The sequence below is a fragment of the Phyllopteryx taeniolatus genome, chromosome 18 (genome assembly GCF_024500385.1).
Source record: "Phyllopteryx taeniolatus isolate TA_2022b chromosome 18, UOR_Ptae_1.2, whole genome shotgun sequence".
Lineage (NCBI taxonomy): Eukaryota > Metazoa > Chordata > Actinopteri > Syngnathiformes > Syngnathidae > Phyllopteryx > Phyllopteryx taeniolatus.
The window spans coordinates 13,297,003-13,323,186 of record NC_084519.1 but is presented as its reverse complement, the minus strand read 5'-3'; the positions used below and the strand labels follow the sequence as shown (position 1 = coordinate 13,323,186).

The 26,184-nt window shown below is 42.6% G+C and overlaps 1 protein-coding gene across 2 annotated transcripts in view; it reads left to right on the top strand.

The window, feature by feature from the left end:
* Nucleotides 1-21,532, top strand: part of LOC133468185 (MAM domain-containing glycosylphosphatidylinositol anchor protein 2-like) — a 159,267-nt gene extending 137,735 nt beyond the window's left edge. For both annotated transcript variants that reach the window (XM_061753764.1, XM_061753763.1), the window contains exons 15-19: nucleotides 1,668-1,823; nucleotides 3,566-3,727; nucleotides 12,874-13,004; nucleotides 13,203-13,299; nucleotides 14,921-21,532. In XM_061753764.1, coding sequence (XP_061609748.1) covers nucleotides 1,668-1,823; nucleotides 3,566-3,727; nucleotides 12,874-13,004; nucleotides 13,203-13,299; nucleotides 14,921-15,009 — 635 coding nt within the window. In that variant the 3' untranslated portion in view covers nucleotides 15,010-21,532. The remainder of the gene's footprint in view (nucleotides 1-1,667; nucleotides 1,824-3,565; nucleotides 3,728-12,873; nucleotides 13,005-13,202; nucleotides 13,300-14,920) is intronic.
* The last annotated feature ends 4,652 nt before the right edge of the window (nucleotides 21,533-26,184 follow it).

The following is a 26,184-nucleotide window of genomic DNA, read 5'->3' as shown; positions in this document are numbered from 1 at the left end:
AACAATATGTGCCTGAGCTCAATAAAGGTTAGGAAACACTGCCAGAGAAAATATGAATGGATGATGTTACGTCACTCTCCAATCCAAAAAAAGGAAACATCACTTCTGGAGCGAGACCTTCATTTTGAAAATCGATGTGCCCACGAGCGGGTGAGAGCGGGTGAGAGTTTGCCGCGTCCTCCCGATCAAGCGCTCAGCCACTTTCAGCTTCCTCTTCCTCGGCGCACCCACGGAACGCACCTGACGAGCGGCTGCCCACGCCGCTTTGCTTAAGGTCGCGACTCAGCAAACGGCCGAGAGCTAAGTTTTAATAAATCAATGAATATTTATCAGAACGAGCCGCCCAGCATGCTGAACGCTGGTGCTTTTGAGGAAACCGCCGGTTAGACGTTTACCTTTGTGCAGATTAAGCGCGGGTTCTGACTGTGCCCCTTCCTCGGTTGCGCCTCGTGGGCTACTTCTTCTACATACGCTTTCCATCAACTCTTGAGCATTTTCTCTTTGTTCCCCTACATGCGACTTGCATCTTCTCCACAGCTTCTAAGTTTAACCTATGTGTATGAACAACATTAAGATATATAGTTGCAAGATAAAGTATGGGATTAGAAATGAAAACTGGTGCGTGTATTTTTAATAGGGCAGGACAGCTTTAACCAACACCTCCAATCCCGTAACATTTCCAGTAAGACTTGATTGCTCTGTTTTTTTTCTTGTAGTAGCTCAATATTGTAGTTTAACCACGATAAGCACTCTGTGAGAAGTGCTGTATAAGTGAAAATTTAGTTTTCCCCTCCCACTATTTTTCCTGTGTGATGTGCGCACACTCAAGGCTGACAATGAGGCGCTCTAAAGCGGACTTTTCGGATTGAAGTTGTATTTTCAGGCTGTACGCAGTTTGCACAGTAGTTAGCTAACTACACATCAGAATTCCCCCTGATAAACGTTGATGCCAACAAAAGCGCTCAAGTTCTTATATAGTAGGGGAGGGGAAACTTCTGCCGTATGCAGAAGTGTGTCATCGTTTACCGTTTTGGCCCCCCCAAAAAATCTGGGAAACTGAAATGGTGACAAACAGCAACATTAAATCTCCACAATTGAATACTACATAGTTGTGAGTTTTTGCATACATTTTCAGGATGTATCTTCAAACATGTACAATGTATTTAGAAACAGATCTTTGCATTTATATTACAGGGTCTTTAAAACTAAAATGTGGAACTGCGATTAATGCCATACCCTTACACCCCTAATATTTTAACGTTTTAAACAAGAACTGCATTTACGTTAATCGAATCTGTGGCTGTGTGCTTTTTATGGCGTACACACACTCCATCATGATTTTTCTGCAGTCGTACACTCACACAGACACACATAGTGTACAAGCTAATGTGGCATATTTGTGGTGCAACAAAAAAAGCCGCAGCAGCAAATCCCTCCATTGTGAGCGCTTCTTTGACAAGGAAACCCGCCACGTGAGCTCGCCAATGTTGCAGTCAGCGGAAGTTCATGTCTTAATTTAGAAATCTGTTCGTTACATGGTGTGGCGTAATTAGGACTTTGCTGTTGTAGATCAGCACGCACACGAATACGCACACACTGGCCGCAGGTCTCATGAATATACAGTTTGCGCACACACACAGTGACTGTACGTTTATAACTCTGGCCAGGAGAGTTCCACTGCAGCTTCGAGGAGGAGCCCATCTGCATGTTCACCCAGGACAAGAACGACGACTTTGATTGGACGCGGCACAGCGCCGCCACGCGCGACACCAAGTACACGCCCAACACGGGGCCCAGTGGCGACCGCGCCGGCTCCAAGCAGGGTGAGTGCCACCGCTGCTACCCCAAGTGGCCAACTTTCTTCGGATTTTGAAACTACATTGAGATCAACTGTGTTTGAAATATTCACTCCAAGGTCAATGTAACATAACAAACTGGCATACACTTAAAAAAAGCTAATCACTCGAATACCTTAAAAAATACTATGTAACACATAAGTATAGTATGCAATGAAACCCATCAGTAATGTATATAGTAATTAAAACACTCACAGATTCTCACTCCATGCATAAATGCATACATTTGCACCTGGCAAGATATAAAATGAGCAACATCGGACATGATTCATGTAAAGGCTTTTTTCAAACATGCCCCTAAAAGTGCCACAATTTAGAAAAAAAAGCAAGAATACAAGTTTGAATTATTGAAAGTATGAGGCTGCATAATGGATGCCTCTACCAATTTGCTCGACGCAAAACAATCAAAACAGCTTGCACGCTTCCCTCGCTGTGGTTACCGTGGCTACCATGCCTGGTGTTTAGCATGCGGCGTGTTCATTATCAGGTATTCAATAGGCGAGATGAATAGAGGATAACCAGAATGGAGGATATGAGCTTATCTGTGATGGCAATTTTGAAACTCTGTGGAACTCCAGCAGCAGGAGCAGCAGCTGAAGCAGTAAATAATGCATCAGCCCTAATCACGTAATGGTCTCCAAATGTCCAGCATTTCATTACTGGCCCCTGTTCCTCTTTGAGAATAATTATCTGAGATTCGGCCCAGGGAGATATTCCGTTAGCTTTTTGGCTGTTGGGGGGGGGGGCTGCTTGGTAGCCTCACCTTTCCGTTGTATTTGTTGCCTGTGACCGATAACGGCAGCAAACTCTTAAACCTTGCTAACAAAGGCTCCCGTTAAAGAAGAGATAAGAGAAATATTTGTCTTGAAGAGTGTAGTTTACTGAATGTGAAGCAGCACTAAAGTAGGTTTATATAGTCACCATGGCAACCTTTCTCTTTTTTACAAGCCACTGAGGCATCCATGTCAAGGTCAAATAAGAAATCATGGTGATTTATCAGAAAATCGGAAAGTGGAATGTAGCGGTGCAACGATTAATTGATTAATCCACTCATCAATTATCAAATTAATCTAAGGATTTTTGACAATCTATTAATTGTTTAGAGACATTGTTTATATTCAATTTCAGAATTTCAGCCTCTCAACAGTAAATATCAATAATTAATAAGAGAGCAGGCTGATTATCTTTATTTCATCAAAATAAGACATTTGCAAACATCCTTCATATTGGAAAACAATTATCATTTTTGCCCTATTTTCTCACGTTACAGACAAAACCAGTAACTAAATCATAATCATTTTGTTTGTGCATTTTCTGCACTGTCAATTTGGAATGATTTCCTGATTTTGAATAAAGGGGTGGAAGTTTTATTGGGTTTTTTTTTTGTGTTTTTTTTTAAACTGATTCATCATTTTTTTTCATTGTTAAAAATAAACAACAGAATAATCCATTTTTAAAATAATTGTTAGTTGAAGCCGTAGTTGAATGTTTTTAACAATCGATTCCTTTGATAGTAAATAGACACTAGAGTTAGGGGCTAAGTTTGGGATAGGGTTAGGAATTGTGAGTTAGAGTTAACAAGTTAAGAGTTACACTTCAGGGTTTGGGTTAGTGTTCAGCTTTTGGTGGCAATGTCTGGAACGTATGTGTTTTCCCCAAAAACAGAATTCGGGTCAAATTCCAAATGGTTTGTTTTTTGTTGCTTGAAGGTTTCTACATGTACATCGAAACGTCGAGGCCACGGAAGGAAGGGGATCAGGCGCGACTCGTCAGTCCGTTTTTCAACATCGCCCCGAAGAACCCCTACGGCATCGCCAACCCGCCGGCCTACTGCTTCGGCTTCTTCTACCACATGTATGGGAAACACATAGGTAAGATACATGCAGTAATCACATGGAATTTCATGAGTAGACTCACAACAAAAAAATCTTAAGAAGCCATGCCAGAAAAGACACATGGAGCAGGAACATTTTCGGTTTCATGTTGGCCATTTCCACGTGTCCTTCAAAAACAAACACGTCCTTGAGATTTTATCCTATTGCGACCAAATCCCAACCATGTATAGTAGACAGATGGGTGGTGCTTAATTGCAAGGGGAAAAAATAGATTTTGTCATTCAGTGCCAAAAATTGGCTGGGTAGCTTCCCAATTAATTTGTTGTCATCAGACCCTGAAGCCAGTTTCACGTAATTACGAGATTTGGTGGGCATGTCTAGTAGATCTATCTATATATATATATGTATATTTAGAGAGAGAGAGAGATCTAATCTAGTAGACCCATCAAAATAGTCTCAAGAAGCCACGCCCGAAAAGACACAAGAAGTCTGACATTTTTGTTTTAAACGGCCATTTTTGGGTCCTTCGACTCCTACAGATTTTGTCCGATGCCACAAAAATTGCTTCTCAACTGCATTTTCCTACAGTAGCTAAGTCACGAGCAATTTTTATAGACGTTCACAACAATTTAAAAAAACGCTTGGTTAAAAAAACAGCCTTTGAAAACATGTACTGTAAGTACACCACCACAACCAAAAAATGCAAGTAACAGAGGCCCCCCAAAATGCTTATAATCGCCTTAGACCTTAAATATTCCACACGCTATGATCCCATCACTCTTAAATATAATTTCAAACTCATTTTACATTATCCCTAAAAAATAAATGACTTGCAGATGATTTGATTAGAAATGTATGTTGGTACTGTTGTAAACCGAACACCCCCTATAATTTTCACTACCCGTCTGTGACCTACCCATAATGCATCTGTGCCACACTTTTGAGTCCTGACCAACCAGTTGTGAATATCTGTACTAGACGGACGGACGATGCAAAATTCCGAAAAAGCAACAACAAAGGTTAATAAAGGTCTTGTTGAATGTCCTCCCCTATAGAAATTCATAGGCATCCCATACTGGCCTATTGTATGGAATAATGGGGATCATCGCTCCTCGCACATTAAATATCATTACTATTCAGCTGTATAGAAACACAATTAATGAGAAAGCGCCACAGTGAAGGTTATTTACCATGTGCGAGACGTCACGTCGGCCTTGGGGTGAATTGACGGATGTGTGCTCTTGAACCCGAAGCTAGCCTGCCACCTGCGCATCTCACACAATAGCGTGTGCGCGTATGCTTGTCTTAGTCGTGATGGAGCGGTTGTTTGTTTATGCGATGAAAGACGAGGAAAAATGGACGCCTGCCTTCGTGGAGGCGAGGGCGTTTTTCTCATCGCTTTGCGACGCACTCAAGGCGACCGCTGAGAGGATTTTTGAGCGGCTGTCAGGTTGTTCCGGCTAAAGATATTTTACTGTGTATCTCCTCCTCTTTGCAACACAACCTTTCAACCATTTGAAGGTGGCAAAGCTATCGAGGGAGAGCTCTTCCGGCTTTTTGTCAGCCACTTCAGCTTACCCCACCGGGGGCCCAATCAGCCGACCGCAAACACTGCGCTATATGGAACAACTCTGATATAGTGGCGAGTTCAGTTTGGAGCTGCAGGTAGGTTATAGACAGACGCGTGGTACCGCTACTGGATAACAGCTGTTCCTCACGACCGACTGGTAGGCCTGCGGTGTAACTGGACAGCGTTTTTAAGCTTTTTAATATACGGCTCACCAGTCAGTCACTTTGCATTGACGCAGAGCCAAGAGTCAAGCGAAGGTTAGGGTTATGGTGGTATAAAAGCCAAATATCATACGTTTTTGTGAGTAGTGTATGTCCACACCTTGCGACAATATACAAACATTTATTTTTCTTTCGGATAACAATTTTTTAAAAAAATTGTGAGATACTTGCACTTATTTCTGCAAAATATTGAAGATGAATGAACTGGAAATCAGCATTTCATCAGACTGCTGTTTGGATAATAGAAAATAAAATGCATTCTGTTCTATTGTAATGCTTTAAGTGTTCCTTTCTTCAGATATTGTGATCATGTCATCTTGAATAATTAATGTTTTTAGTCTAATACATGGGTTATTGCAGAATCTTTGGCAAAATAGTAATACACTAGGTTATCTCCAACTGTTAATGTCTCAAATGCAGGGTTATGCACACAATATATGCAGTTGCTCCTTTAAGGATTTGACTTTTCGGCCCGTGGGTCTTAGCGCTTGCGTGTTCCCTTTCGTGTCTATGCGAGCGTCCTCCCTCCTGATGTAGTCGCTTTACGGTGTATTTTATACAAACCAATAAAAATGTAAAACCTCCCCAGAGCCTAGGGCACGAACTCGCCGGGATGCAAGTACAATGGCGGGACAAGGATTGCAGCCGGTTTAAGCCAGTGAACACCTCTCATAACCGCTCGCAGCTTTGTGGAGATTACAGGTGTAATCATGCATTATGCGTCCTGTGGTGGTTCAACGGGGGGAAGGAGACAACCCAGTCCCAGTTCAGCGCTGCCTGCGCCGCGCTTTTGGCTTGGCCTTTCTTCGTTGGTGCCAGAGCCACCAGGTGTTTTTATCAACCCACGGGACCACCACTTCTTTTTTTTTTTTGCCTGTTTGTGCCGCCAAGTTACGGACCATCACCTCTGACATTTATGAGCTTAACAAACCAGAAAATGAAGTCTTGTCAGATCATTTTGAAGCCATTTTATGTGCAAACCGGTCTCCGAGGGAAGTTGCAGAGCTGGGAACATTCAACTCGTAAAAGGTTAACTCGCTGTTCTACTTAAATTATTCCTGCTGGAAATAAAACCTTTATTAACTGTACAGGCTGGATTTTAAGTAATGCGTTGGTTGTATCAGGGAAGGCGTCTGGTTTAAAAACTGTTCCAAAAAAAAAATGGGAATGACTCGCCGTGGGTATCACTCGTGCATGGGTACCGCGAACCCCTGTCTGTCGAAGGGGATACGTTTCAGACCAACTCGCAATAGGTGAAACGAGCTTTTTAAACATGTCGTAGATGTGTTTGAACACACACATCCATCCATCCATTTTCTGAGCCGCTTCTCCTCACTAGGGTCGCGGGCATGCTGGAGCCTATCCCAGCTGTCATCGGGCAGGAGGCGGGGTACACCCTGAACTGGTTGCCAGCCAATCGCAGGGCACATCGAAACAAACAACCATTCGCACTCACAGTCATGCCTACGGGCAATTTAGAGTCTCCAATTAATGCATGTTTTTGGGATGTGGGAGGAAACCGGAGTGCCCGGAGAAAACCCACGCAGGCACGGGGAGAACATGCAAACTCCACACAGGCGGGGACGGGGATTGAACCCCGCACCTCAGAACTGTGAGGCTGACGCTCTAACCAGTCGGCCACCGTGCCGCCTTTGAACACACACAAAAAAAGCAATTTTCAAGCATGAAACGTTTCGAAAATACAGTTTGTATTGTAGTGTCTGTGTACACTAATATGCCTTTAAGCGACGGGTCCTGATGGCGTGACGTGTGGTGTTGGCGTGTCTGCGTGTGAGTGTCTGGATGTGAGCTGTGGCAAACAGCAGGTCTTGCCTGAGTTGTGCGACTGTGGCTCTTCTTTCCCACTTGCACGGGCAGTAAGTACTGTATATTGTAAAAACACATTAAAAATGATCACTTCTGGGAAAAAATATGCCATATAGCAGGGGAACACTGTCGTGACTGAACGCCACTGCTGAGCTGACGTCTGCGCTCCGCTCCTCTCCCTCGATTAGACGCTGGCAGCAAGCATTTGGCAGCATTTAGCTCGGTATTCTAGAGAGACGCGAGCGGCATCGCTGCCATCGCCGTCCTCCACCTGCTTGGCTTCCCCCAACCTTCTGCTCCACATACAAGCCACTTGGCTGACTCCTCTCCTTAGTTCCTCATCCAGCTCTCTTCCAGTTCCACTGGCATGAATAATACAAATGCACACAAATCAGAGTTGGCGCTTTAGGAGGTCCTTCCACTGAATATTTCTGAAAACACAGATTTGTTTTATTCCCATGCATTCATTTGTAGAATTGCTTCATTTCTGTCATTTGTATTTTTCGGCCCAATAAATGACCATTTCTGCGGGCTTGACCACACTCAAAACACACTTTTCTAGAACCTGTCTTCAAGACTTTGTCTAATAATAGACGGCCGTGACTAAATTGCTGGACCAACCATCTTGTGTGTGATAAAGGTCGTTCCCTGAAGAGATTCACAGTTGGTCCTGCATTGGCAGAAATATTTGTAATTAAATTTTTGTGTGTGTATTTTACTCTTTCGTTCACACAAATGTTTTGGGAGCTTTTTGAAAATTCTACCCTCGGATGTGGTATTAATGAGGAATTGCCAGAATTAGACAACTCCGAGAAGTTCAGTAGCAACACGTCTTTAAAAATATCAGTATACGTGTGGACTGGCTGCAGATGTTTAACCACTGAACTCCTGTCACTATGATCAGGTCACAGCATCCATGGTGCTGTGAATGTTGGGAATTAGAATTTTTAAATTGTCCAGCTGACCTTAGGAGTAAGGATAAAGTGTAAGTATGGCGGTCAAGGGTCCAGCGTGAACATCTGGTGGGGATAAAAGGGGGAGCTGGTAAAAAGAGAAGGCGGCGAGATGAGAGCTCCTCCGGGCCTCCTGCCGAGGTTGAATAGGCCGTGACATTTCCAATTTGCTCAAATTGATCACCAGCCAGATTCTCGCTCGCCTGCCCGCCCCGTTCGTCTGTGGCAAAGCCCATGCCCGGTCTTGCGCTGTGTTATGATGAATGAGCTAAATGTCAAGGACGTGAAACCAGGCTCAGATCTTTTGCAGCCACGATCCATTTAGTACTCCGCTTCTCAGGTCGGGAGAGAAGTTCACCCCTAAGCCTGGCATGATAGGTTTGCGTGAGCGCTCGGGACAAATGGTTTAAATAGTGAGTGTGCACGTGTACAGTTCTGGCTGCCATTATTGGCATCTATGAAAGATGAGGACTCAACTTCATGACTGATCTTTACCAAAGAGAACGTGGACCAAACCAGACCATCTTTCTTTTTTTTTTTTTTTTTTTTTTTTGCTCCAGCTTTGTATTCAGCAAGGAAATTGAGCTTACCTACAGTTAAGCATGGTGGAGGATCCATAATGTGGTAGTGGAGGGCTTAGACGCATCAAAGGTATGAACAGTGAAACATGACGGAGGATTGTCAAGGGTTTTAAGCGCAAAATACAACAGGGCTTGGGTGGAAGACAATAAGCAAGCATCTGCAAGCACACAAGAATAGTTGGGTAAGATCTCATTTGGCCCTGCAGGATCGTAGTATCCCGTAGAAAATCCTTCGATAAATCTGCCCTGGGTGTAAGAAATCATGGCAAAGGCAACAAATGGCAAAGGAAGAAATAGATTGCTTATAGCACTTCTAGATTGCTGTAAACCTGGGCGTACAATTTTTAAATGAGCCTCGTTTCAAGCACATCTCTCATTTCAAGGCTGGTCTCCACACATCACAAAGAGGGAAATAAGGAACCATCCTGTTTGGTTGTGCAATCTCTTAAAAAAAAATCTTCGACTTCTCGAAAAATTTGGAAAGTTGACAAGAGTCAAGTTGCGTTGTTATCGCGTGCAGTGTGAGTACTTCGTCGTATGCTTTGTATTTCCCTCGCCGGTGATTAACTCGTGAACAGAGTCGGATTTTGAAAGCAACCCTTGTAAAATCGTAGCGTGGTGGCTCTATTCCAACAGCAGCAGCAATGTAACAGTAAGTAGAGCGTTAACATGAGCACGTCTTCTTGTGCTGTTTGTTACTTCGAATTGTCATAGTTAAAATACAGTTTTATATGAAAAACACTGTTTGGCCATAAATATAAAACCAGAAAGTACAGTTGGAACTGAATGTGCTTTTTTTTTTTTTTTTTTTTTTTTTTTTGGCCACTTGACCTCGTATTCTCACACCGCACCGCAAACTAGTAAATTCCGTGCTGTTCATAACCTCAAAACCGCTTGTGTCCGGACCGTCATAAACCGAGGACCCCGTCCGTACCATGTAACTGTGTCGCTATGAAATTTTTAGATGCTATTTGGGAGTCATGTGCTTGACTCAACTTGTGGCTTGGCAGCACTCCAGGCCGCAACATTGCTGATGAGAGGCGAGTGGCGAAGGCTCCAAAAAGAAACTCCTCCGTTGTTAGCTGTCGGGCGGCTTACCTGAGATTAGGGTCACGCTTCATTTAGCCAGGCGCACATCAAAGTTGGCCCGTGGTGCTCGTGCCGTGTGGCTTGATGGGATTAAGCCTGTGGCAAACCGCAGAGTGGAGGTCTGACCTCATCACCTGCCGAGAAGGAACCCTTCTGTTAGCAAGGTGCGTGGTACCTCGCCTAAGAGTATATCCAGAAAGTGCACAAAAGTTCCCCACAAAATGAATTGTTGAATTTGCAAAGAGTGAACCGCAAATGTGCAGAAGAGTAATGTGTACTTTTCTCCTTCAGAGTTTGTGTCACAGGTCTTTAAATTGAACAAAACTCAGGATGTAAAGCCAAATCAAAGAAAAGTCAGCCCACACTGGAGATATAAACCAGCAGGTCAAGTTGCGTACGGGAGCTCACCCCCCACTGGGGGCGATAGCTCCGATGAAAGAACAAGGCCTAGGACGTACAGTAGAACCTTCTCACGTTCCGCCGTCATGCCGCTCGCCCTTCCACTTCACGGAGACAAACGAACGCTCGCGCAATCAGTGTGTTTTTAGTGCTGGGTGATGCGGCTTGCACTCTGTGTCGTCATTGGCGGTTTCAGATCAAAGCCCGGCGCCAGACAAGAGGTCTCGCTGAGGGGAGACGGGTTCAGCCGGCATCTTACCCAGACAATGTACCAGTGTTATTTTTTTTATCCTGTCTGACTCGCAGTAATCTGCTCCAATAATACACTTCACGACCTAAGCGACAGACTTCAGTAGCTGACAATCTCGTGAACTCTAAACATGCCGGGTTGTGTCTGAGCACGCCTGACTGACTGACTGACATTTCACAAGTCCATCTCAGAAAGCCAGTGATGATAGCGGTACCCACGTATAGCTTTTGCTATCTTCTCACGAGAGTGACGGATTGTGTCGAAATGTATTACGTTGGAATTCAAGGTTCAAGATTTCCCTTTATTTCTCTCCCTATGGAGGAATTTGTCTTTGAGCAAGGGACAGCCGAATACAGAAATATAATGATACCAATTATAGTTCAGCATCACATACACCACATACGCATTCCATTAGTGCAATACACTTTGTCATCCCCATCGATCCATTCCTAATTCCATTGATTGTTCATGTTGATTAACCTTCGATTGAGGAATTCTGATGAACCGATCGGTCAAACGCACACCAAAGCTCACACCAATTTACAAAACAAAAATCACGCAAAAAGTATGAATACTGAAATAACACTGGTTAGGTACAGACTTTCCCGAAAAGTGTTATGCTTCTCTTTCATGGAAATTATAATGCGCAAAACCCAGCATCCCTTGACCCTGGACCTATTTTTACAGGTTGCGTCAGGGTGACATCGAGTGTCCTCACACTTGCGGTGTGTTTTTTTCCGGTTCAGGTAAAATTGTCTGTTCACCATTTATTTTTAAGGGCAGTGTCATAAGATGAGTTTGAAACGGTATTGGCTTTTGGGATCATAGTTTAGAGTATAAAGGTCTTGACATTTATTGTAGGTAAATATGAACATTTTTAGGAGGAGGCATCCATTATTTGGAGATTTTCCACTTTGCGTTGGGGGTTATGGACCATTATTAAAAAAATAATAATAAATTTAAAAAATAAAAATAAAAAGTTTATAAAACAATGGCGAGGGTTGACTGTCGCACTTTATGGCTAGCTAAGTAACTAGCACTATGAGGTCAGCAGGTCTCTGCTAATTGGGGCTAACGTTCTCAGACGGTGGGCATGTGTCACCAGCAGTGCAAAAAAAAGTTTTTATTTTATTTTAAAGCTCTTTGTGATAATTTCATGAGCTAGGGAATAATTTATGTGAGCACTGAGGACCCCGTTTAAAAATGTATTACTTGGCAGGACTTTGAGTTTGACCTTCCCGGCTGGGCTTTGAATGTCGCCTGAAGCGAGGGTTTGAATTGGAAATGCATGCGTGACAAAGGTGACTATCTGAGGAAAATGAAATTCCGTTAAAAAAGCCCTAAAAAGTCGGTAACCGGTGCTGAAGAACATTACAATGTCGTTAAGGAGCCTATAATCCATATTGTCTTCGATTGTGGATTTAACAGCTCTGAATTTCACGTTTATCTGTTTTTTATTGGTTTGTGATATAAATCTACTTTTTATTTACCAGCTCAAAACATCATATTAAAAATATGAGAAAAACATTCTTCTGCTTGCCTTGTTCTATTTGTTTTCTTTTTTTTTTCTATTTACATGTTATGTTAAATATATTGTCCTGGCAGTGACACAAGAGGGAGAAAGGTCCAATTTATACATTCTTTTTCTTTTCCTTTGCAATTGCACACTCATTAGGGCTCGCTTGAAATGATGTTTATCGTTATTCTTCCAACAAACTAATTGCCTTTTTGTCGCCTCAACATGCCCAAAAACTCAACCAATTTTTGAAAGCGAAAGATTCTTACAGGTGGTTCACACATACAGTATGCCTCACAGCCGAGAGGTCCAAGGTTGGAATCTTATCTCAAGCCCTCCTGTGTGGAGTTTGCATGTTCTTCCCGTGCTCGTGTGGGTGTTCTCTGGGTATTCTGTAAAATTGAGTGTGAATAGTTGTTTGTGCAACTGACAACCAGTCCGTGATGTGCCCCGCCTCTCGGCCAATAGTCAGCTGGGATAGGCCCCAGCCCACCTGCGACCGTAATGAGTTGCATTATTATGGTAAGCTGTATTGAACATGGATGGATAGCTATTTTTCAAGTTTATTTTACAAGTTCATTTAAAAAAAAAAAAGAAAAAAAAGTGATTCTGGTAGGTACAATATTGAATGTTAAACTCATTACCCGTGAAGGGTTTTGGTGTACCCAAAAAAAATAAACCGGAAGGTTATGTGTTGTGATATAAAAAAAAATAATTTATCGCGATGTTCATTTCTCTTTAAAAAAAAAAAAAAAAAATGTTCCCCCCCCCCGCAGGGACGCTAAACGCCTTAGTGAAGCAAAAGGGCCTAGCCAGCCCAGATGGGCCAGTGTGGTCGCTAAGCGGTAACCAAGGGGAGCGGTGGAAGCAGGCCAAAGTCAGCGTGCATCCGATGGCGTCATTTCAGGTAAGTTGTGGTGAAGTATGCTTTTGCAATTGTATTGCATTACAAATGACTGCTGGTGTAATTGTTTACTCGCCTAACTTCTGTGCTGGCACGCTAATATCAAATTGTGTTCTCCTTTCTAAATCACTTTTATGACTGCCCACTGTATGTCTGTATTTTTGGACGAACGACTTCACTACCACACTTAATGTTTTCCAGGTGCTACTCGAGGGAATCCGAGGACCGGGCATCGAGGGCGACATCGCCATCGATGACGTCACCTTGGAGGAAGGGGAGTGTCGAGACCCGCCGCCCAGTGAGTAGTGCCGCCGCATTTGAGACCCTCTGTAAAAAAAAAAAAGAAAAAGATAAAACAAATTAATCGTACACATTTGCCGGCCTGTCCGTGCGGAACAAAATGAGCCGGTTGCTGTAGCAACGGTGTTGCAATCACATGAATGACGGCCGCGATAGCCGAGCGCAGGGACCGTAATTGGACAGTATGAACAAACCAGAGGTTAAAAAAAAAAAAGTAGGGCACGGAAAATGGCCTGAAATTGAAGAAGTAATCTGGGGCAGGCAAAAGTGATGCCGTTGCTTTGATTGAATCTCGCCTCCTTATGCTCCAAGGAGCTTTGGCTTCAGAAATATCTCAACCTCACGTCCCTTTTAACAATTCATGGAAAAATGAGCGTACTAGTCTCTTTTCATCATTGTGGGGGAAATCAGTTTGCAATTTTGAGTCGGTGCCACGTATTTATTTTATGATCTCTCATTATTGAAAGTATTTTTTCTCCAATTCACTCTGGGGCTGCGGGGAGTGGTCGTCGGCCCTCGGGACACACGGCGACGACACCATGAATTATAAAACTCAATCTCGCGTGATAAATCTTACATGACTCGACGTGAGGTACAGGAGGCGGACGTTTGAGGAACGTGACCTCTGGCTGATGCTGTTAATCAAGAAGAGTTCAGCGCGACCTCACAGGCGTTGATCCTGCCCAAAGGCGATCGTCGTCAGATGGATGCCACCCGCGCGCGAAAAGCGAAACTCGGTTAGGGGTGAATTCCAAGCGCTGCTTTTGATTCGCTTGCAGCTTGTCAGCCCATTAAAACGTAGTTATGGCTTCTTGGTAGTTCTTAAAATATTTAAAGAAGTAGGGCCTTATTTGCCAAGATCCCAAATAGGGGTCACTACATTGCATGTTTACTCACTCCAACCGACTGCACAATTTACATCACAATTTAAAACAGTTCCAAGGTGTCTTCGTAATATGTCGGTGGCATGCTTTTGTCCAAATATATTCAAAATAACCCAAGGACTAGCACTGATAAAGTGATTTTAGAAAGTGTAATTACTCCATTATTTGTGTTTTGGATGTGTGCCTTTAAGGGGCGTGGCCTAGCGAGGGACATCAGGTGGCAAAGTTAGGTTGATTAGGTTGGGTGTGAGTTGTAGCCCACAGCAGCTCCGTGCAAGCGTTGTCAATTGGTATTTGTGTGTTTAACTGTTTGTTCTGTTCAATAAACGGCTACAGTAAAAGTGCATGGGCCACTGTGGCTCTCCTTGCCCACATGCAAGGGAATTAAAATACCTTAACTGCTGCATTGTTTTTCTGCTTCACTCGAGCAGCGGCACATCAACAACAACAAAAGAAAGCTTGTTCACACCTCAGATTTGCTTGGCAACACAAAGCAAAAAAAGAAATACAACTTTTTGTAATTCTGACTTTATTCTGATCATTTTTCTCCTTCTAAAATGGTGACTATTTTTGTAAAATTGACTTTTTTTGTCATGATTATGTTCTTTGTAGCCCAATATACTTGGTTGTGTAATTTCACACTTGATAGTGAAAAGTCAATTTCCCACAATCTGTCCCTGTTAGTATTCTGCTTGTGCTGCAAATATCAGTCTGTTACTTTTTCTCACCTTGCAGACCTTAGTGCCATTGCTCAGTCCACCTCCCTCCATATATGGCTGCTGTGCGTCACCGTGGTGATAACCCTCCTGGAGGGCCAGAGGTGACCTTTCTGGCCGTCGTCTCAGAGGCCGACCTTCAGACCCGCAGTCTGTGAGCTGTACCCTCGGCAACCCATCACCAAAGATTCACGCATCCCGAAAGCGGCGACGGTCCCCTCCAGCCCCAGTGGATCGCATTGGGACAGAAATGAAGACATTGAACTGGGTTAAAAGAAGAAAAAAAATAATCTGAAGAAAAAGTAATAAAAAGTAATGTGCTAATTTTTTGAAGGGGAAAAAAATATTCTTTGACAGTACAGTGCTCCTCGGTGCGGGACTCTCTTCATGAGCACAAAGAGTGAACTTTGGCGGTGCATCGAGGGAGGGGCAGTTTGTAAAGCACAAGAACAATTTTATGAAGTTATATGAAAAAAATATATATATAAATATATAATCTTTGCAAGGCAGCGGAATATAAAAATGCTGCTGACATTTTGAAGGAGGAAATTGAATCAGACCTTTCTCTGTGTAACTTTATCTTCATTTCCCTCGCACCAGATGCCAATCGCTTGTTTTTTTCCCACCGGCCTCGTTTTTGTTTTTATCTGCTTGGTGCTGTTCTGAAGAAAAACAAGACCTCTGGCCACGTTTAGTTTTGTCTGCTTTAAGACCCACCCCCCATCCCCCATGGCTGCCTATGTACTTTTTACACTGTGCCCACCAGTCCAAGTGGCCAACTGATGGTACGATGGCAGAACAAAAAGGAAAAAAAAAAAAAAATGGCGAAAAGACAGCTGGACTACAGGGCGGGTCGAGAAGTCCAGGACGTGATTGATTACGGTACGACAGTCTGATGAGCGAAGCCTGACGCAGAGTCGCGTCGGTCCACTGGAGACAAAGAAGAAGCCACTTTTCTTTCTGCCATGAAACAAAGTGCCTTCAAGATTACAACGCGGAATCCCGAGCCCGGCTGTCGCGCAACATCGAACACGCGCATCCATGGCGTATTTTCTACATGCGCCTCTTTTCGCCCCCCACACAAGTGCTGACGGGGTATCGGGTCTCGGAGGCCAAGGATCGTTGGCTAGACCGCATGACGGCTTGGAAACTAAACAACAAATGCAGGCTCTGATTATTTTTCAATGGATAAATACACTCATTGAATTGACTACCCAACTGAGGTAGCCTTTTTTTTGTTTGTTTGTTTTTTAAATAATCAAAACTGAGAGGGACCTTGGGTGGCCCGCTCCTCTCTGCCGCCATTTCTACGACAACGCTACCAGAACACAAAAGATATGAATAATAATGATAATAATGTTGATAATAGTCCTGATATTTTATTACTGCAGCGAGAATGTTTCTCTGCTTTTACACAAACTGTGAAGATTTGACTGTGGACGATCTACCTGAGACCATAACCTTAACCAGCTGGGGTTTTTAAGAAATGTATTGTAAAAACAAAACAAAAAAAACAAACAACAAAGAAAAAGAGACATTTTCTGTTCATCGTTGGTTGTGACAAATGCTTTGAGGACTTTTTTTTTTTTTTTTTTTCCCCTCTTCCGTTCTTTCGTCCCCCTTGCATTGCCGAAATATCCAAGCGGACGGAAGCGTTACGAATGATGCCGATCGTGTACGTTGTATAACTTTTCAATGTTAAAGAATCTCTATGGCAGAGGTTTATGATCAGTGTTTTATGTTGGCATCCGGGAAGCACAACATTTCAGTTTATGAAATACATTTTTATATTTCACCGCACAAACAGGAATTTACTAGGATCTCATACAAAAAGTTCCGCAATTAATTAAAAACTGCCTTTTTTGTTTTGTCCATACAAAAACTAAACTACCTCCCATCAGAGGTACGGTGAGTCCTCGGTTTACAATCAATTTCCATTCCTACGCCAGCAACCTATCCCAAGTTTGTCATCAGACCGTGTTGTTAACCGACACTAACACAGCAGTCGAGTCATCAAGTAAATATTTGTATGAAAAAAACTTCTAGGCCATAAATATAAAACAATCAAATAAAATACAGTGGTAACAATCAAATAAGTACAGTGGTAAGTGTGTAAACCTTGTGCGCCCTTCGTAACCTCAAAACGTATGTCGGTTCCATCGTAAACCGAGGACCCCCTAAATTCCGTTTGTTGAAGCCATTTTTCCGGCTTGTCTTAGATAGCTGCAAGAAAGGCAGCAACTTGGGGCTAAATACAGCGTGAACGAAGTGGACATTTCGTACGATTTCCTACTAAATTCCTGCTCGAGGAGCTGAATGACTTCTGGGTGGCCGACTATACGTGTTCAGCAAATGTAGCGGAAGCCCGGATTTGCTGAGTTAGAGGGCGACGAGGACCTGATACGATGAAAAAGATGCTGAGCAAAACACAGCAGAATGATGGGCATCCTATTGTTTTTATTTAACACAATTCCTCCCTGTGTTTATACTCCTACACGGCTGTGCTCATAATGAATGTACAGTATTGCAGTACCTTTGTTGGGACATTTTGTTTGCGTGTTTTACAGTGAGAAACTTTCCACATACCTACAGAAGTCTAACTTTTCCGGCGGTTGCTTGTCGCTGTCATTTGTTGCTTTATCGTAGCTAATGAAAAGTGCCAAAGTTCCCCTGAAAGTGTTAGCGAGTACGCTGCTCCTTCCCTTTGTCAAATTCTGTCTTGGTATCACTTCCGAGGTATAAACGGTTTGATATTCCGAGAAATACGACCATAAGATGATGGATGTGATGAGACCTGCCAAGGTCAGCTATTGTTGGGAAGTAGGATATTCCTTACAAGATCCGATCTTAAAGCATTTCAGTCAAAAGTAAACAAAAACAGGGTCAAAGACCTCAATAAGTGTTGTCAAGCATTAGAGGGAGGGACATTGAAAATGATATGCAACCTAAAAGGCTCATCTTATGTTGGCAGCATACAAAAAAGGAGGACTCCATTTTCTGGAATTTGGCGTGAAAGTCTAAAAAATGTTTGTCTAAATGCTGAAATACATTAATGGCAAGTTGGATTTTTACAAGAAATGTTTAACACAAATCCTCGCCCACAAAAATATGAATGCTGCCCATGGACATTCATTATAAATGACAAAATCTCTGTGATGTTCTACCCCAATTCCAATGAAGTTGGGATGTTGTGTTAAACAGAATACAATGATTTGCAAGTCATGTTCAACCTATATTTAATTGAATACACTACAAAGACAACATATTTAATGTTCAAACTGATAAACTTGGTTGTTTTTAGCAAATAATCATTAACTTAGAATTTTATGGCTACAACACGTTCCAAAAACGCTGGGACAGGGTCATGTTTACCGTTCACCTTTTCTTTTAACAACATTCAATAAACATTTGGAAACTGAGGACACTAATTGTTGAAGCCTTGAAGGTGGAATTCTTTCCCATTGTTGCTTGATGTACAGCTTCAGCTGTTCAACGGTCCGGGGTCTCTGTTGTCGTATTTTACGCTTCATAATGTGCCACACATTTTCAATGGGAGACAGGTCTGGACTGCAGGCAGGCCAGTCTTGTACCCGCACTCTTTTACTACGAAGCCACGGAGTGCCGCCTGAGGGATCGAAGGTCACGGGCATTCAATGTTGGTTTTCGGCCTTGCCGCTTACATGCAGTGATTTCTCCAGATTCTCTGAACCGTTTGATGATGATATGGACCGTAGATGATGACATCCCTAAATTCCTTGCAATTGTACGTTGAGGAACATTGTCCTTAAACTGTTCGACTATTTTCTCACACACTTGTTCACAAAGAGGTGAACCTCGCCCCATCTTTGCTTGTGAATGACTGAGCAATTCAGGGAAGCTCCTTTTATACCCAATCATGACACCCACCTGTTCCCAATTAGCCTGTCCACCTGTGGGATGTTCCAAAAAGGGTGTTTGATGAGCATTCCTCAACTTTCTCAGTCTTTTTTGCCACCTGTCCCAGCTTTTGTGGAACGTGTTGCAGCCATAAAATTCTAAGTTAATGATTATTTGCTAAAAACAATCAAGTTTAGCAGTTTGAACATTAAATATCTTGTCTTTTTAGTGCATTCAATTAAATATATGTTGAAGATGAGTTGCTAATCATTGTATTCTGTTTTTATTTATGTTTAACACAATGGCCCAACTTCATTGGAATTGGGGTTGTAGTTTCAAATACGTTAGATGTACTGACAAAAGCATATTGCTGGAAAATCTGAAAACAAATAGCTGTACATGTACCTTTACAACACTAGTCCCCACTGTACTAAAGCTTTTAATATACCCCTTAATTTCTGTACTTGCACACTTTCAATGGGGATAATGGGCATAAATGCAAAGGATTAGCTGGTTTTGAATACATGAACAGTGAGATTTGATGGCTACACTCTGGTTGATGAGAAGCATCTGTGGCTTGAAGGCTGTGAAATGCTCGTCGTCAAAGAAAAACAAGGGCGTAAAGTGGAGGTTTCAACATCAGCTAGGTTTTGCCGTTCATGTGAAAACCATTCCCCAACCAGGGATAGCAGTACAATGCTTTGCCTGAGCCCAAGGCGTTTCATATGTGCTGCTACGCTTCCAAAACAACACTCGGATGACCACAGGAAAACAACAAAAAAACAAACAAGACAGTTGTTAATGCATCTTTAGATTCCGCACAAACGCTGAACGTTCTCGTGAGCAGTTTGGGTCAGGTGCGTGCACAAGTCGTGATATGCAGTGGAAATTGCTTTTTTTTTTTGGAGCCCTGCAGAAAAGGCATGACACTAATTGATTTTGTGTTGCACGGTTGCCATCTGGTTGGTGGGCGGATGCGCTGCTGCAGACAGGAATAGTGCTTTCTTCGCGAAGGCGCTTCATTCGTCACGCTCCACTCGTTACCTCGGCACAAGATAAATTGGACAAGTTAATTAAATATTGGGGCTATAGACGATGAAGGGAACGAATAAGGACGCAGTTCCATCTAACATTCTCTCAGAGTTTTGGCTTTGATGAATTAATAATAATACATTTGTCAGGAGAGCTACTCGGTACTTAACTGTATTATAACAATATAATGAAAGTGAAGGTAATTAGCCAGCTTTTGGATGAAAACTAAACCCAAAATTCAAATTAAAACAGCAAGCAGCAGCGAAGGGGCCCCCACACCACCTCGAAATGAGTCAAACTTTGACAATATTCTGAACCCACATTAAAACGTAAAAAAAAAGCGTCATGTATCTAACTCGTGTACCTGCTGCTGATGGGGGCTCACTTGTCAAAATATGAGCTCTGGAATTTGCCCAAAATGGCTGCTTCCAACTAAAATGGCTTGGATCCTCGAAATGTTATTGTGCGTCCTGTTACGATAGACAATTTTCTGTCGATCGGTGAAACTGGTGTCGGGAGTTCAGTTTTTCCTGACTTGCCTGGGGATCTCGCACCCTCTTTCACGGCAAATCCTAAAAAAATTCAAACTTTGACGACATCCTCCACTCACATTAGATGGTGTAGGGAAAGCTTTGCGATTTAGGGTCGCCTATTGTCATTTGGGAATTGCTAGTAGGAGTCCATCAAAGCCTAGTCACTTGCCCAAAATAGCTCTTTCCAATTCAATTTTAGGTAGGAGCCTTTGAGCCTTTGATAGACATGTTCACCCAATTTCGTGTCGATTGGTGAAACTGGCATAGAGGGATCTTTTTTGTAACTTTCCAGGGGGCCGTTATATTCATATTCACAATGAAAATACATAGTTTTCAGGCATGTTGGGGACCTCAAAAAGGGGAATTATGTCAATCAATATAAGTACTGGTATATTTTGACAGTTGTGCACCACCACAAACAATAATGAACTCAAGCTTGCCGATTATGTTCATAACTGAGGCATGGTCCACCGAAGGAAAAAGCATATTTACATAACACAAGTGTTAATTAGAAGGAAACAGTCAGTGAAGATTGTGCACCGAGATGGTGGACGTTAAACATCGTAAATGGGTCAAATCTTTCTATTGAACCATCTAATCCTCTTTAGAAAGAAAAGACATTGGCCCGATTCTTAGCGTTTGATTCAGAGCGTTTAATTCTTAGCGAGCGGCTCGAAAAGGAACAGTGCCCACATTTCCCTCGTTTCCTTATCAACCTCGAAAAGGGCTGAGCCACGTCGTGCCATTCATCGTGCTACTTTTATTTCAGCCCCTCGGTGTAACCATCCACTCGTGTGGTATAATTGCATCTGGTCTCCACTAATTATCACCCGCGCACAAGTGTTCCATTCGTCCACAGACAGAACTAGACGTCACTGTGATCTTTTTCAATGTTTTCAGCGGAAAAGTGCTCAACGCAAGGAGGATTCTAAACAGCACTTGGCCACGCAGAATATAGAAAATAAATTTGGTGTATCCGGGTTGTGCTTCTGCGATGCTCGTTCATCTTGTTTCTGTGCCGACACCCTGTAATAACCACCTATCGCTCTTCTCTGTTCTGTGCTCAATATTTATATTATATCGTCTTTTTTTTCCACCGCGGTCCTTTGGATTTATCACCCGTTTTTAGTGCCATACCTGCAACTAATGAGAGAAATAAAGAAAACAAATGTTTTATATGCTATGCGGAACATATTTGTAGCTGCGCATGTTGTTGTTGTTGTTGTTGTTTTTTTAATTGAAAATGGATAAGAAAAGTTTTGGGCGCCTTTCACAACATGCGATCACAGTTTGTGTGTTTTCCCCCAATTCAAAACAGTATAACAGTACAGCTCTTTATATTGCAAATTTTCCTCAATTGCAGGTAGGTCTGGATGGTACCCTCCACGACAAACAGGTTCACTGTAATATACTTTTTTTGCCTTTTTTTTTTTTTTGTCCCTTGCTGAAATTAGCCTGTTTTGAGGGGGAGGCCCTGTCTCATGCAAATGAGCCACTGCTGACCCACCATACGTATACTGCAGCATGTGCCAACACAGCTTCCGTTACCATGACAACTAAGGGTGGTTATTTGTTGAGGGAAAGTTAACCGTTGATTAAACGCAGTGGCACACGTTATTCAGTCTGTGACATTTGAGCACATACTTCCTGCTAGTTCTAAATGCACAATGCTTTGCGTTTCAACATATTACGGTAGCCCGAACAACTCAAAATACATTCCGAGAAGATGCATTTTTCGGGTTGTAGCTGTCGCTTGCTAGCTAGCTAACTGCACGATGTTGTGGTAGAAATGGGCCTTGTAATAAAAATTTGCAATTGCGCAAGCAAACAAGTGATGTGAGAAGGTGTTCAACCTTGTATATACTGGGCGAGGGCCAAGTGCGTCACCAGGCTTCGTTTTAGCCATGCCCCAAAAATACGGACAATTGAAATGGTGAAAGACTTTCAACGCTATACCTAAAAACTGAAGTACTACCTTGTTTTCACAATTCCAAAAAGGGCGAACTAAAAGGGTGTGTTTGCATTTTTTTTTTTTTTTTAAAGAAATATATTTGTTAAAACTATCAGTATTACCTGAGAGTACTACATGAGTGCAATCCCTCTCTCGCTCTCTCTCTCTCTCTCTGGCCACATCTTGTTCCTCTAATTTGAGTTTTACCAAATCACCATGCCCGAAGAAAAACAAGAGACAGAAGACGTGACAGACAAGGTGGCAATCGGGGGCCACTCATAGCAGACACCCTCCCACAGCTTCATACTGACCTGTTACTTGGGCTTCAGGAGATTTGTTGAAACTATGGCGGAATATCCACAGAAGCAGAGCGAAGGGTCCTCAGGCAAGCTGAGAGTATTCCGAAGCAACATTTCTGCTTGACGGGTACGTTTATCACCTCTTTTTGATTTTTAAGTTATTGCACATTCCCAGAAAGTAAAACTTCAAACCGCTAACGGGGAGTGTTTTAGTATCTCTCAATTATGAAAAGGTCATGCTACCAAAGTAGCAGCTTGTTTACAGCGCTAATGATAGCTTAGTAGTGCTTATTTTATTGAAGCTAGATACGCGTTCTCTGTGGCTATTTATCACGACTATGCACTTTCATAATCGTGTGCCATTATGAATGACCATATTTGTTTCTGAGGGGCATGACTTTGGTCAGAAACTCAAGGGAGAGGGATGAGTTAATTAAGTACAGCCACATTCAAATCTTGCTAGCAGTTTTAACACTCAAGTGGCCAATAAAGTCTGCCTTATACGCTCCAGCTAGCAGTGCGTACGTACTGTATGTTTACCACATCTCTAAAGCCATTATAGATGGGACATCACGAAGTATCCTGACATTATGACATTTGGCTTTGTGGGTGCTTGACTGGCTTAGCAAGAGTTAGGAGGAGGAGGAGGAGGACAGGGTGGTGGTCGTTCTTGACAATGGACTGGCGTCTGTCACAACCCCGACCCTAACCCCGTTAACCAGCGCCACCGCCGCTGCCCTCATGAATGTTAATGAGCTCCTCCCAGCAAGTTTGAGCCAATCGAGCAGCACCCTTCGCTAGACGTGAAGGTGCTATCAGTCGTAGTAGCATCTGGCTCTCAGGAGGGAGCGAGTTGCATTTCTCACACGCTTGAGTGAGTGCTTGTTTACGCTCACTTCTCATGCTCACTAATTACGAACACGTTATATCATAACTGCTCATGCTCGCACATAAATATCAAATGTTCGGAACTTATTACGCATATGCATCTACAACCCAGTGGCAGGCAACCTTAAATAACCCACCTCCTAATACTCTTGTTGTTGCACCTGGTCCATATAAACAATATTTCGTTAAAAGACAAAAAAATGACGAGCATAAACAAAATAACGTCAAAAATGAATTCCGTTTTACCACGGGGGTTAAACTTACGTTTTTTGTTTTTTTTTATTTAAAGGTTTACTTTTTAGTTTTCCGCCGACATCATCATTGGGTCTTATCAGACTGGTTAAAGAATGTGTCAGTTGCATAAGCCTGACACCGCTGAATGATTAATTTATGCGTGCAGATTTTGCCTTTACCTGGCAACGCTGAGCTGAAATCTGATTGGACAAAACGTGTCAAGTTAGATAGACCGTACAGGAAGTAGTTTACACAGGTGAAGAGCTAAGGAATTCAGGAAATTATATATAAATTGTACACGATATACAATTGAATGTGTAACATTAAAAATGTAGAAACACACCTCTGACATGTTTGACAGTGTTTCTTGGATGGACTCCTCTCGACCTCAAGGTGCTCTCATCCCGAAGGCCACTTCCAGCCAGAACTTCTAGAAGGTGCGTTGTTCCAAATTATTATTCTTTTTTTTAAAGAGTTGACAAATGTGAGGCGTTGCAGTTTTGATTTCAGCCTCCTTGCCCTGAGGAAACAGCTTGAGATTCTTATTGTTTTGTGAGATGGAGCGTTTGTCAACATTGTTCCAGTTAGCCGCGGGCAACCCCTGAGGCTACTCGAACGAAGTACCCACCAGTGTGGGCACGCGCGAGTTTACAGTGACTGGCGTCACTCAACGCGCTCACGTTGGAACAAAGCTGATTTTGCAGTGTTAAAATAGCTGGCAAGATTTGATTGCAGCCTCACATTGTGTTGAAGTAAGCAACACTTACCAGTGCACAATAAATCCATTAGTCATATTACAGAAACAAAGCTGTCCGTATTGTTCACAACGTAATCTGTTTATCCAGTTGAAGTAGCTAAATTGTGCTGATCTTGTAAAATACAACACATCAGTCGTTCTATTTAAAGTATTGAACAAATTATTCCTGATGATCAAAGGAGAATGTTTCATAATAAGAGAGCGAGCCTATAAACTGAGAGACGATGCAGACTTTAGACTACCCAAAATTCAAAATTTTGTGTGTGTCTGTATGCGGAGTGAAACAGACAAGATATTCTGCACAAACAATGCCAAAATATCCGCAGATTTAAACCACTATACAAACATATGGTTGTACACACAGTACACAGAAAGAGTCTTAAACTTACTGCAATATGTTGTCAATGGTACAATGGCTGTTTTATTTTGTTTGTGGTTGGGTTTTTGTTTTTCTTGCCATTAATAACCAAGATAAGGCAGATACAGATAGATAGGAATAAGGCTGCGGATATACTATTATTTTACTTATTATTAATATATTACTATAGGGTTGTATTGATGTTGATAGAAACTAATAGTTATATAGAATCATAAGGAAGTTGAGATAGGGGTAGGAGTTATTGTTGTTCTTAATTTTTTTACGTTATTCTTACATGTTCAAAACAAAAGCCTAAACAACAAACAATTTATATTGGATAAAACTACGCAGGTGTACCTATTTATTTTTTTTCCGGTGGGTGCTGGGAATTAATACATATATAGTCTTTATTTTCACGTTCACACGGATCGTAAGCCTCTTGTGTTGTGTTGAGGTTGTTCGTAAAAGAGCCATAAATGCCACATTATCGCGTTTGTTCCATTATATAGCAACAGCTGCTAGTAAAATGCAGCACATTTACCAAAGGCGGCAAAAAAGAGGCGTTCCGTGCAAAATGCAAACATTGTCACCGCTTAAACAGATTTCACAGTGCTCCTGTAAACTTTGCTAGTGTGGCCTTTTATATGCGCTCGTTTTATCACGCGTGACCCACCTCCTTTATGTGCGGATAATAAGGTGCCCCCCACCCCCTATAAAAAATTCAGATTGTTGCCGCGGCTGATAACCTTTAGTAGCTTTTGACCTTTTAAAAGTCCCTGGCGCTCTGAATCACCCGGCTCCCGGACCCATTTGTCCGCCCTCTTATCGTTCCCTCCTCCACAGCCCCTCATCCTTTGTTTCAGCGTTGCGAGGTTGACCTCAAGCTCCGCATTAGAATGCACACCTGGTGTCCGACCATCTGAACAATGCCATTTTACATTACGCTCTTATTCCCTTTTCTCCTTGCCACAGCGCTCTGTTTACAGGGGGCCACCGGTGCTTTTTTTCCCCTCCCTCCGGATGGATAGTGAAATGTCATAGAATGCTAATGGGCTTCTAATACTTCTGCAAGAAGGGGCGATGGCGGCGGGTGGTGGGTGGGGGACCGACGGCGGGAGGGGGGGGAGGGGTGGGGATGGTGCTTGTCGGCGTCTGTCAAACGGCATCTCTTCAGTTCTGCCAGATTTGTCAAAGTCATTCAGGCAAAACGTGACGTCGCATTCGCGCCGCTCGACGCTTGATCAATGGAATAAAATAAATAGGGCCTGTCTGGGAGCTATCACCACCTGCGGCGCTAATGTGACTTCAGCTAATGTGGTTGAATGACATGTCTGGGAAAAATCTAAATCCCTGAA